The 13524-nt window shown below is 35.8% G+C and overlaps 2 protein-coding genes and 1 long non-coding RNA gene across 3 annotated transcripts; 1 reads left to right on the top strand and 2 right to left on the bottom strand.

The window, feature by feature from the left end:
- The first annotated feature begins 702 nt into the window (after positions 1-702).
- Positions 703-2619, top strand: LOC103423651 (uncharacterized). Its single transcript, XR_011573651.1, has 3 exons — positions 703-947; positions 1033-1096; positions 2381-2619. It is a non-coding gene; the product is annotated as an uncharacterized lncRNA (long non-coding RNA).
- A 3058-nt stretch (positions 2620-5677) lies between these two features.
- LOC103423653 (uncharacterized) lies at positions 5678-7400 on the bottom strand. Its single transcript, XM_008361741.1, has 3 exons — positions 7149-7400; positions 6087-6965; positions 5678-5782 (listed from the first exon to the last, which is right to left on the bottom strand). Exons 1-3 carry the CDS (start codon positions 7398-7400, stop codon positions 5678-5680), a joined length of 1236 nt encoding a protein of 411 aa, XP_008359963.1.
- A 2847-nt stretch (positions 7401-10247) lies between these two features.
- LOC103423558 (nuclear transcription factor Y subunit B-4) lies at positions 10248-10997 on the bottom strand. Its single transcript, XM_008361646.3, has one exon. It carries the CDS (start codon positions 10959-10961, stop codon positions 10509-10511), a length of 453 nt encoding a protein of 150 aa, XP_008359868.1. The 5' UTR covers positions 10962-10997; the 3' UTR covers positions 10248-10508.
- Positions 10998-13524: the final 2527 nt, after the last annotated feature.

Here is a 13524-nt window from a genome sequence, read left to right as displayed (position 1 = left end):
GAAAGTATCTTCCATTATATTCAACAAAATGTGTGTATTTTCCAATAAAAGAATGCAAGGCTTTTTGGTTTCGACCATAATAGGGCTTCTATCTGAAAACGCTGAAAAGGATAATAGAGAAATGCAAAGGAGATACGTGAGACTCTCTAGTATATTATAATATTGATACGAGAATTAATGCTAAATAATGAGGTGACAGAGAGTTCGTGAAGGGTGAAGTGTTTTATTTTGAGAGAATTTTTTTAGGGAAGGGGATCCTCTTCGGATCTTTTCCATCTAATCCATTTTAGTAAACAATTCGAGCTATTGAAAATTGATCTAACAGTTAAAGTTATTATAATTTTTAAAATGGGATTGATTTTTAGTCGTTGAATCAAATTTCAAGGATACAAATTGTTTGATGAGGTGAATTTAGGTGAAAGGAATACACAAATGATCCGTTTTCTATTTTTTGTATTTCCAAGAAAAGTCATTGAAAAGGATCCCACAAATAAAAAAATTAAAAAACACTTAATAAACTTTCTTTAATCATTAGGACAAGAGGTGGTGCCAATATTATAAATAAATTAAAGCTTGGGCATAATAACAGTTTCGTAATTAAGTCGAAAGTGGGTGACACCGACAACTGTTTCTTCATAAAACCCACAACGGTTTCCTCATACTCCACAGAATTTATTCTAAATTTGCACCCTATTTGTATTTATTCAGATTTTGCACCCCTACTCGTATTTATTCTAAATTTGCACCCCTATTCGTATTTTGGGTTCGGGTACGTATGTTGCTCCTCGGTCTCAGACAAAAGCAGAAACCACACCGTTACCTCAGACCAGTTCAACAAACGTCTCCGTTTAACCCTTCATCTCCTTCCTTCCCACTGCTATACCCTGAAAGGCAGCAAGAAAGAAACCCTAGCTTCTGCCCGTATTTTCCCGGAAACCAAACAGGAAGTAAGTGTTTCATTACTGTAAAATGCAGATCGTTATTTTTTATGTTTTTTTTTTTATTTTTTATATTTTGCTATGCAAACCACAGGAAATGCCTCCAAGAAATTCACCACTTCCGGTCAGACTTTCATGCCAACCAATTTCAGAAGCAGGTTTTGTTCTTCAATCTCGTTTCACGATTTCTTCCATTTGTGCTTTTACTGGTACAGAATTTGAACCGGAATCGGGTTTTTTTCACTTATTTAATTCAAGTTCCATCCTGTTTAATTGTCTGTGATACAAATTTTGTGCTCCTACTTGTACTAAAAGAAATCTTGATATCAGCTTTGACAATGTCATTCAGATGAACTCATGGCTGTTCCGGACACCCGAGAACTTTGCTTAAAACCGACTGTTGCGTAAAAATTAGAGATGAAATACAATGCCAGCGTATTAGTTATTAAGCCCGTGTTTTCGTTTCATCCAGTTACGCTTAGTTCACTGATTAGTTTGCATACGATATCATACTAGTAATGTACAATGCTGATACCGTGCTTGACCATACATGTCCGGAAATTCGGCCTACTGATAGCTGAAACCAGTCCTACCTTGTAACTGTGGTACCTAAACCCAATTTGTATAACATGAATGAGTTTTTCATGGTGGAATCACTTAAGTCTTGATGTTGGTTTTCGTTCACTTGGCGTCCTAATGTGGCATGTTTAGCATATTAACTGTAAAACCTTGAGTCTTTATGTTGCTTGAGAGGGCAGAGAGAAGAAAAAATCATGGAAAGAGATGGACGGAACAAAAAAACCCCAAAGGGGTTAGGGAGTCTGAAAGTTGATATTCTATTGAATCTATTTCGTCCTTGAGGATTTAATGGCATATTCTCTAGAGGATGATGAAATACGATGATCTTCATCTGTATTCATCATTATGTTAAAACTGTACTTAGCCAAGTGTGATTAGGTGCGTCAAAAGGTATAAAATGTATTAGGATTAGAGATGAAATACAATGTCAACGGAAATGAGGTTTTAGACGTGCATCTAATGATCCACTGCATCGATAACGTTTAGACTGAGGATGTATTTGTTTCACTACAACCTCAAAGGCTCCAAATCATCTGCCAGGTTGGGGTGTTCCAGCATGAGTCCATTGTGAAGGTAGAAACTTCTGCCTGAGTTCGCTGATTTTCCGGAAGTTAGCATTCCGTTCGATGATATGTTAACTGAAAATAACATATTAGGGAAGAAACGAAAATTTAAAAAAAAGAGAGAAAATGAAAAAAAACTGAAAGTTTCTTCTTCAACACTTCAAAGGCGTTCCATTTTTTCATGGTGAACCGACAAGCCTATCCAGAACTTAAGCGTTAGGGCATTTGCATTGAACCCTCATACTTATTTATTGTTCCTTCTTGCTCTGTTTAAGCTAACTGTATGAATTACCTTTGCAGTTGCAAAGCCTTCCGCCACTCCAGCAGTACAAATAAAGCCATACCATCTTCGAATCGGAGTTGTCAAGATCATCTTCGGACGCCCTCAAAACCGCTTTTGAAAATTATGTCTTGTTATAGGAATGTACACTCTTGTAGCCACACGATCATGTTTGGTTATTGGGTTGGTCCTGATATTGATGATGGATGGGGCTATGTGGAAGCTTTTATTAATCCAATCACTAGAGTATTGTTCAATATTCCATGTTTTTTCTCCTTATGTTTTGGGATATTTCATAGATTCATTCAAGACACACTTTTTGTATGTGTTAACAACGTCCAATTTGTCGATGAAAACGCGTAAAAATTGTTCAAATTTTAACATGTGAGGGTCAAAAACCAGCAAGGTACATAAGAGCAAACATCGGCCGGAATCGTGCTGGAAGCTGGTGTAGGCTGCTGCCTCAGAAACATGGTCTGATGTTGTGCTGTTTATTAATCCTAACAAATTAAATGCAGCCTTCGAAATGTGTCTTGATTAGGACAGATTGTAACTCTAGACACTAATTTGGTCACCTTTTTCATAGGTAAAGTTGAGCAGCTGCAACTCACATAGATAACCCATGATCTCTTGAGCCCTTTCTCATGGAAAATGAAATATGGATTCCTGTTAGATTACAAAGGAGAGAGATTGTTATGGAATTTAGGAGGAAAATGTATATTTCAGAGAGAGGATTCACAGAGAAATATGAACCAATTTCATTTCATCATCATTGCTTATCGGAATGTGACCGACTACAAAAACAATGTAGGGCATTGTTACACCTTCTCTCTCTCACACAAGAAAGAATACATCACAGCCATTCATTTCATCCATTCTATGAGATAGCTATAGTTGTCACTCTACATTGCTGACTCTCATTCAATCTAGAGCATTCATTTTGGAATGTAATCCAATGGCTCTATTTAAAACAAGTAAAAAAATGAATTGGTTTATTTCAGCTAAAACACTTAAACACTAACACTCCCTTCTAAGTTTTTAGCTAAAATCACTCCCAAAGCCTTCCTCAAATACTCGAATCTATCCCTTGCCAATGCTTTTGTAAAAATATCATCAACTTTGTTTTCAGTTTTGCAATAAATCCGATCAACTTCACCATTCTGCAGTGCATCTCTGATAAAATGAAACCTTCTGTTTATGTGTCTTGTCTTATGATGTGCCGCTGGATTCTTAGAGATTGCAATAGCTGAGGTATTATCACAGAGAATCTGAGTAGGTTCCACTTGTTCCTTTCCAAAATTTGATAAAACAAATCTTAGCCAGATGGCTTGAGCAGTTGCCTCTGCAGCACTAACATACTCAGCCTCTGCAGTGGACAAGGCTACACTGCTTTGTTTGATTGAAGCCCAAGAGAATGCTCCAGAACCAAAGCTAAATGCATATTCGGATGTGCTATTCATGTCATCTTCACTTCCTGCCCTGTCACTATCACAGTATCCAATAAGCACAACATCTTTACCCTTCTCATATGCAATTCCATAGTCCAGTGTGCCTTGGATATACCTTAGCACTATCACAGTTCCCATATGTTTCCTGGTTGGATTATGCATGAATCGAGCAAGTAGACTTGCAGCAAACATGTTATCAAGTCTTGTAGCTGTTAAGTATAACAAACTACCTACAATATACTTATAGAGACTCTCATCAGCTAATTCACTTCCATCTTCTTTGATTAATCTTTCATTTGTTGCAAGTGGAGTTGCAACAGGTTTGCACTCCTTCAATCCAAATTTCTCCAACAAGGTTCTTGCATATTTCTTTTGATGCAGAAAGATACTACCTTCTGTTTGAATGACACCAAGTCCCAAGAAATGATGCAATAGTCCCAAATCAGACATTTCATACTTTCCCATCATTTATGCTTTAAACTCATTCATTAATGCACTGGAACTCCTTGTGTATATAATGTCATCAACATACAAAGAAACAATGAGAATTCCTGCCTCAGTGACTTTGATGTAGAGAGTTGCCTCACTTGGACTTCTGTGAAAACCAGTACTGTAGAAGTGAGAGTCAATTTCCTTATACCAGGCCCGTGGTGCCTGTTTCAACCCATACAAGGCTTTCTTGAGCTTGTAAACCTTGTCCTCCTTGCCTTCAATCACAAAACCAAATGGTTGATCTACATATACTTCCTCATTTAGAACTCCATTTAGAAATGCTGACTTTACATCGAGTTGGAACAGCTTCCATCCTTTCTGTGCAGCAAGTCCAATTAGAGTCCTAATAGTATCAAGTATTGCCACATGAGCAAATGTCTCATTGAAATCGACCCCAGGCTTTTGAGAGTATCCCTTAGCCACTAACCTTGCCTTATTCTTCTATATAGACCCATCTAGGTTCAATTTTGTTTTGTAGATCCACTTGACACCAACAATTGGCTTATCAAGTGGTCTATCAACAAGTTCCCAAGTGCAGTTTTTCTCTATCATACCAATTTCTGCCTGCATTGCCTTCTGCCATGACTCATCTTGTGATGCTTTCTCAAAGTTCTCAGGCTCAACTATGCACATACTGCATTTTGCATACACTTCTGTCAAACTCTTAAACTTCAAAGGTGTGTGATCATAGTCTTGTGGACCTGTGATATTCTACATTGGAATTAACCTTGAACCGTTTTCAATTGATTCATAGACTTCATACGCAAACTCATCATTTACATTGCATTTGTCACTTGAACTTCTTTCTTCTCTTTGTTCTCTCTCTTCTCTTTGTTTTCTCATTTCCACTTCAGGTAGTGGTACACTGATAGTATTTTCAGATTGAGAATTCCAATCCCAGCAAGTATTTTCATCAACTATCACATCTCTTGACACAATTATCTTTTTTGAGACAAGATCATAAAGTCTATAACCTTTCTCACATGTGCCATATCCCAAAAAAATACATTTAGTGTTGGTCTCATCTAGCTTTTGCTTAGTTAAGTTGGAATGTGAGCATAACATATAGAACCAAAAATCTTCATGTGTTTGATTCCTGGCTTTCTTCCACTATAAGCCTCAAAATGAGTCTTCTTATCAAGAGCCTTAGTGGGACATCTATTCAGAGTGTACACTGCTGTGTTGACAGCTTCTGCCCAAAAATCAAGTGGAACTCCCTTCTCAACCATCATACATTTTGCCATTTCCACTATGGTTCTATTCTTTCTCTCAGCCACACCATTTTGCTGTGGTGTATAGGCTACTGTTAATTGTCTTTCCATGCCCATTTCTTCACAAAATTTCCTGAATTCAGTAGATGTATACTCCCATCCTCTATCACTTCTCAACCTTTTCAACTGATAACCACTTTGCAAATTCAATTGTGGCCTTAAATTTCTTGAAGATATCAAATACCTCAGACTTGTTTATCAAGAAATAGATCTAACACATTCGAGTGCAATCATCTATAAAGGTAAGAAAATACCTATTTCCTGCTTTAGTTGTGGTTTGCATAGGTCCACATATATCTGAGTGAATAAGTTCTAGAGGAAGAATAGCTCTCCATGATGCTTCCTTTGGAAATGCATCTTTGCAATGCTTCCCAAAAAACACATCCTTTACATATCTCATATGTCATCTTGAGTTTAGGTAATCCCAACATCATATCATGTTCTTTGAGTTGCTTCAGACTATTTAAGTTCAAATGTCCCAGCCTCCTATGCCAAAGTGTAGAAGACTGACACACATTAGCTTTTAGAGCCATCTGCATTCCAGATTGAAGTCTCATGGGAAAACTTCTGTTTCCTTTCATTGGTACTTTGGCTATCAAGTTTGACATAGATTCATCATCATATATAGCTGCAGTAGTACCACCAAACACCAAGAAGCAACCGTGTTCCATCATCTGTCCCACATTGAACAGATTTTCTTGTAAACCTGGAACTAACATCACTTCCTTGATATATCTTTTCACCATTTTGGTTTCAACTGCTAGATTGCCTTTCCCTATGACCTCAATAAGCTGACCAGTGCCCATCTCAACCTTAGTAGTCATAGTTCTATCAATATCAACCAACAATTTTTCTTTTCCAGTCATATGATTGCTACACCCACTGTCTACATACCATGTGTCTTCACATTTCTTCACAGTGGCATTATTGCAGACATAAAACATTGTAGGAGTGTCATTGACTTGATTCACAAAGTCTGCATGTTGATTTACCTTCTTGCCACGACAGTCCTTTGCAATATGCCCAAGTTTATGACAATTATGGCACCTAGGTTTGTCTTTGAACCAGCATTCTCCAAAATGCAACTTATCACAATGTATGCAAGGATTCTTAGCTCCTTCAGAGGTACTTACAGCTTTTCCAGCTTGATTTACAGGTTTGTTATCTCCTTTCTTCCACTTTGACTTCCAATTCTTTTGTGGTTTAAACCCCTGATTTCCATTGTACTTATTTTGCTTTGGAGTAATATTGAGACTAACAAAAGCCTTCTCAGTGTGAGCCTCATCATGCCTATCAATTCTTTGTTCATACCCTTTTAGAATAGCCACAACATCTTGAACATCAACAGTGTCTAGATCCTTAGTATTCTCGATAACAGAAGCAATACTATCATACTATCTAGGTAAAATGATCATCAATTTTTGGACAATTCTCTGATTACTAATATTCTCACCATAACTCCTCATTTGACTAATCAGATCAAATTGTCTAACTAGATATGTAGAGAAACTTTCATTTTCACCCATTCGAGTATATTCAAAATCACGGTGTAAGCCTTGGAGTTTCATAGGCCGTACCTGTTTATCTCCCACAAATTCTTGTTTCAGTACATTCCAAGTAGCATTTGCAGTCTCTTGGATGGTGATTCTCGGAAAGATCTGATCAGAAACCGCCCCTTGAATGATTCCAAGTGCCTTCGCATCTCTGACTATATTCTCTTTCAATAGCTTGCTCTCAGCTACAATGAGTTCTTCATCCTTCTTCGCCGAAGTTTCGACATCATTTTCGACGATATCCCAGAGCTCGTGCGATCGAAATATTATCTTCATCCGAATCTGCTAGAAATCAAAGTTATCACCATTGAATACCGGCGCACGAAGATCAGCTCCACTCGATCTAACCATATGAGACGAGATCTAAGATCACTACACTTTCTTCTTCGAGTTTTCTTCAGTGAGAAAGCTCAACGGTCAGTTCGAGCTCTTCACTGTGAGCTTCATAGATTCACGCCCAGTTGCAGATGATGCAACCTGGGTCTGATACCATGTTAGATTACAGAGTAGAGAGATTGTTATGGAATTTAGCAGGAAAATGTATATTTCAGAGAGAGGATTCAGAGAGAAATATGAACCAATTTCATTTCATCATCATTGCGTATCGGAATGCGACCGACTACAAAAACAATGTAGGGCACTGTTACACCTTTTCTCTCTCACACAAGAAAGAATACATCACAGCCATTCATTTCATCTATCCTATGAGATAGCTACAGTTGTCACTCTACATTGCTAACTCTCATTCAATCTAGAGCATTCATTTTGGAATGTAATCCAATGGCTCTAATTAAAACAAGTAAAAAATGAATTGGTTTATTTCAGCTAAAACACTTAAACACTAACAATTCCTACTATTCTTATTAAATGGAATTTACTATTTCTTTCATACACGAATCTCCTCTCGCTTTGCGCTCTTAAACAATCTGAGAGTTGGTGTACACCAATGAGGAAAGAAGACATTCCAAGATCTGGTTCCACAACTTGTCCAACAGTTAAATGAAGATAAATGTTGTGACCATTGAGCCTTTTGGAGATTGTGCTTCGAATTAGCTAACTTGGGTTGGAGGTGGATTGTCTGCCCTCCCATTTCCATACTCTCCTCATACCCTCCTGTGATGTGTGGTCACGGTTAAGTTACGTTAACGTTTTATATTAATTTTTTATAGAAATAATAAAACAAAAAATAAGAGGAATATAAAATATTAACGTGGTTTAACCGTGACCACACAAACATGAGGGGTTTGAGAGAGTATGAAAATGGAATGTCAGACAATCCACCTACACAATACGTGCAATTGCAAAATAAAGACAAATGCATTGAGAACTGATCCATTTAGAGTTGATTGGGAGTCAAACTTGAATGAGAACTCATTGTCGCGAATGTACCATATGATATTATTTATGAGTAAAACCATGACATAGTACTAGTATCGTACATCATTACTAAGATCGTTATTCCTTTAATTTATCAATTGATTAACCTTGTGCGTAAGCGTTCATATATGTACTTGTTTAATGATATGGCGAGACAAATCAGAGAGAGTTTGTGATGGTTGATCAGTGGTCCCCTAGCTATATGACCTTATAAATGGAAACCCTAGGAAGCATGTTGAGCCCTAACTCTGACAGCTTGTAATTTTATTGGACTAGGATTCTCTCTTCTCCTTTTTCCATTCCATTCCATCTTCTCTTCTCACATTCTTTTATTTTGTCTTTCTCTTGCTATAAAAAATTAATATAAGATGTTGACATGGCTTAACCGTGACCGTTCAAATAGGAGGAGAGGGAAGGGGAGTGAAAAAAAGAGGGGAGAGAATCCTACTCCAATTTTATTAGTACATAGAGTAGGGTTTTTGCACTAATCTTTAACGGGAAGATTACCCTAATCCATATTCCAGAAGCATATAGTAAACTATATTAAGCATGCTTGAGATTCTATCAGACTACTTTAATTTCACAGTAACTCATGTTACCTAAAGCCACAAAAGATTAGTGGTCCTAATCCTAGGGTTAAGAGCAAACCCTAAACCTAGTACTGCATACTGCATTGTTAATTCAGTATACTTGTATTCGATTCTTAATGACTAATCTGCAATTATGTATATATGAAAGCTTCACTTTGATAGTATTTCGGTTCTGTTTGCTAACCATTTCTTTTTCGGTTTTTTGGTTTTCATTTTGTATCTCATTGCTTATCTATTTCTTTGAATCTCTCCCATCATCCTTATCTTTCTTCTCCATCCTTCATTTTTCTATATTTTCTCATCGCTAACAAAAAAGTGAAAACCAAAAGCAAAAATCGAAATGGTTATCAAACAAGCACTTAGTTAATTAACTCTCATGGATATGCTAGGTTGTGGTATTTGATGGACTAGACATGCTAGTTAACTATTCAGTTCAAGATTCTTATATATTCATGCATAATTAGCCCGTAAATATTTGGCATTATTTATTAGACAAGTAAACTGTGTAATTGCAAATCTCCAAGAACACCTATATATGGTTTAGGAGGAAATTTCTAAGATAAGGGAATGAGATACAGTACAGCTCATAAGATATAGTCATGGAGGAAATTTATTCAAGGCTCGAATGGACCAAAGGAAGAATTTGATGACAAAAAATAATTTGCTACAAAAACCAGAGAAAAGATTAGATTAAATTTGAAATAGATAACTAGCTAGATGATATATACACATTTGAAATAGAATTTAAAGGAGAACTTTCTTTGTTTCGTCACTTTCTTTCTTCTGTCAAAATCCTGACATGAATCTATGAATTGTAATAGTCTAAACAAACAATTTTACCTTATAATTCTGTCTTAATCCTTAAATCTGAAATCACTTAAGTGCAAATTAGCACTAATAAATGAAATAAAAGAAAGAAGAGAAGATATTCTTAATCCCAACCATATATATATATATATAGCTCAAATATATATATATATTTTTCTTTTTCAGATTGATATATAACCAGATCTTGAAAGAGAAATCGAGCGAACCCGTAATACACTGTTAAACGCAGCTACAATACTTTTTTTTCTCATTATCCGAAAGCTATACCCCTCCTTAACTAAGAAAAAAAAAGGAAAGAAAAATTAAACTAAAGCGGAAAACACCTGAAGAAATTAAGCATGAATATTTGAGAAGAAACTTGGATTATTTTCCACTTACTAGCAAGTTAATTAAGCCAGTTCATATCAAACCTGATAGTTCACTGACGGCAAAAGTGCAGGCATAACTAATGCCAGCCAAACTCAAACTGTCAAACATCGAGTGGTACGATGAAAAAATCTGACCTAAAACATCATCCGGAAACTTTTTAAGTTTCAACTGAAACTTTATTTGGCCCCAGATCCCATCGGTACTGTATTCTTGATCAAGGTCATGGCTTGGTAACAAGGGAGTTGTCACCTTTCCCAAGCACCCGAAACTCCAGATTTGAAGTTTGATTTTGCTGCGGTACCTGCAGGCCTCCATAACTTTTAATATCTGCTGTGTTTTGGTTGTTGTTAGCTGCAGCTTTGTCTCTTTCAGCTTCCCTGTATTTATGCAAGTACCTTATAGTAGCCTGGGCATAGTTATCAAACCCTAGAGCACTCAGAGCCCAACAGATGTCGTCTCCATTGACGGTCTTGCGATTCTCCTTGTGACACTTGTCAGAAGCCTCGCCAGTTACAAAACTTAGGAACTCAGTTGCACATTCCTGCATTGTTTGTTTGGCTTCTTTGGAAATTTTGGCTCTTGGGGGAAGAATTTGCTTCATGATTCGACCCACGTTTGCAATTGGGAGCATTCCATCTTGTTCCTGATCTACCATGTTGATTGATCGATCCATACAATTAGATTTTGGAGGAGTTAATTTGATCTCTTCTGAGACAGACACATTGCTCTAGATCAGAATTCACGCTTGTTTTTTTATAGATGTTTATGTATATGTGTGTGTATGTACGTATGTGTCGATGTCACAAGTCATGACACTAGTATTAATTAATTCTATAAGTGGTTTAGTATTTGATGATACGTACCCTAACTATTCTATATTAAAATAAGAAAAATATTTGTTTTTAACTACTAATCAAAATAAATTTTCAAATTTTAATGAAGTATTACTAATAAAGTCCAACTTGTCCAAATATTATAATGGTCAAAATAGAGCTTAAGGTGACTTTAAGTAAACTAATTGATCTAATTAGCAAGAAAGAACCACTAATTCTTTACACTATTTCTACAAAATTTTAATTAGTACGTAGTATCTGAAGCCGTATTTGAGAAGGAGAAGTAGTTTTCAACATATGTAGACAGTGGGTTGAAGCCCAAGGTAGGATTTAAAGTACAATGGTCCCCACCAAACCTCTAATCTCTCTTACTAATCTAAAATTAATTAATCCTAAAGTGTTCTTGTAGTTCGTACTACTAGAGAATTTTTTTATTATGACTGGAATACAGAAGAAGGTACATCACGTGTTTTTATATAAATTAGGGAAAATTTTATTTTTTAAGTTATTAACTTTTTAACACGCATATTTCACTATTTATATAAATACACGTTGTATACCATCCCGTGTAATGGTCATATTGAAAAATTTCTTGAAATACTGATCAGTTGAGTGGATGGCGTTTGTGTGGATGGCGTTTGTGCACGTTTCATGTTTATTCGTTTAGGGATGGATCCAACCAAAACCTACCTCAAAGGAAACCTTAGTGTTTGATTAGCTCATGCATTAGGTTTAATTATGAGTTTGTCACTCTATTTGGTAACAAACAGGCAATGCATTTCCTTAATTTTAGCTGTGAATCATGCAAGTAAGTTAGGTTTTGGTCAGGTCGACCCTCCAACTCACTAGTAGAAATGCTGAAATGGGGCCTAAGGCCACATGGTATATGGCACATCTTGGATCTGGGGTCAGTGGAAAATTAGCATTACGTCTTGTGTGAAGAAAAATTAAAATAAACACGATATAAAACTTCTCTTGAAAAAATAACCCAAAAATCTTTACTGGTGTACATAAAATAATAAAATTCTCAAATCTCACATCTAACACAATCTCAGTTTGTCTAGTCATTGTCTTGCCAAATAACTTATCTGTAAAATGAAAAGTGAGGATGCTAAGCAACAACCATCGCCGATAAGTAGAATATGTAATATGCCAATCAAACTTGTCGTTTTACATATACTATAAAATATGATAATAATATCAAGCTTTAGCCATGTAATTCCACATCACATCATCTCTTCGCGTGTTGGTTATCCATTATCCATTATCCATCTTAAAATATAGCTCACTACATGACTCCTAACATCCCCATGTGCCATACATATCCCTCGGATAACCCAACACTAAAATTCACATGCTCCATGAACAATCACAAGAGTCCTCAAAGTGTATATTCGCATATCAAAACACTTCTTGAAAGCTACTTCTTGAAAGCTAACATGCTTGAATTGAAAAATAGATAGAAATTTTTTAAAATATAGCAAATTCCATGATAGCTGATGTTTTTCATATTTATCGCAAAATAAGAAATTTTACAACACATTACATAAATCACTCACTTCGGTGGTTAGAACCTCGACAAGAAAATCCCATTAACAATCTCCACACATCAAACTTACTAATCCTCTCTGGATACATGAATATACACATATATAAATCAAGGGGTGTGCTATCCACACACTCTATTTTACTTCTCACACACCCCTTGATAATTTTTGTCCGTTGATCTTCTTCAATTCATCCAATCCTATTTACTAGTCTAATTTGGATTACTATTAACTAGATGCAAACATTAATTGACTAATATAATTTTTTTTATGAGAGATATTTTGTTAGATAAAACTTTAACCATACATTAAAGCGTCTACAAACATAAAAATATTAACAGTAAAAATAATAAATTAAAAAACGATAAACCACCCACATCACAACGTTTAAGTAAAACGTCAAGTCCATAGTGCTCAGTGAGCTCACCAAAACTCAAAGTAATGTCACAACGAATTGAAGTTGCGCTGCCATAAAACTAATCGCATCTCGCCTTAAATAACTATAAGTTCTTAAATTGTCCAATTCCATATGCATGTTTTAAGAAGCATATGGTCTTGTTGCAAATACAATTATATATAATATTGCTACCTTATGTTACAGTTTGGAAGAACATTTGTAAGATATAACTAGCTAGTTATGCAAAGTGAGATAAGTATAAATAAAATTTCAATTTGTTTAAACCATCCACAAACGTGCTTAATTACTTTTTACATTTTGCATTGTACTTAACGATCCACATTATCACTTATGCATCCCCAATTTAGAAGTTAAACCCTTCCATAATTCCATTGTTTATTCATCAATCGAGATATCCGATCTCCATTAGACTGGTTAATAGCAAACTCAAACTTTGCT

This window comes from Malus domestica, chromosome 12, assembly GCF_042453785.1.
Source record: "Malus domestica chromosome 12, GDT2T_hap1".
NCBI lineage: Eukaryota > Viridiplantae > Streptophyta > Magnoliopsida > Rosales > Rosaceae > Malus > Malus domestica.
This window is presented reverse-complemented; position numbering and strand designations above follow the sequence as displayed.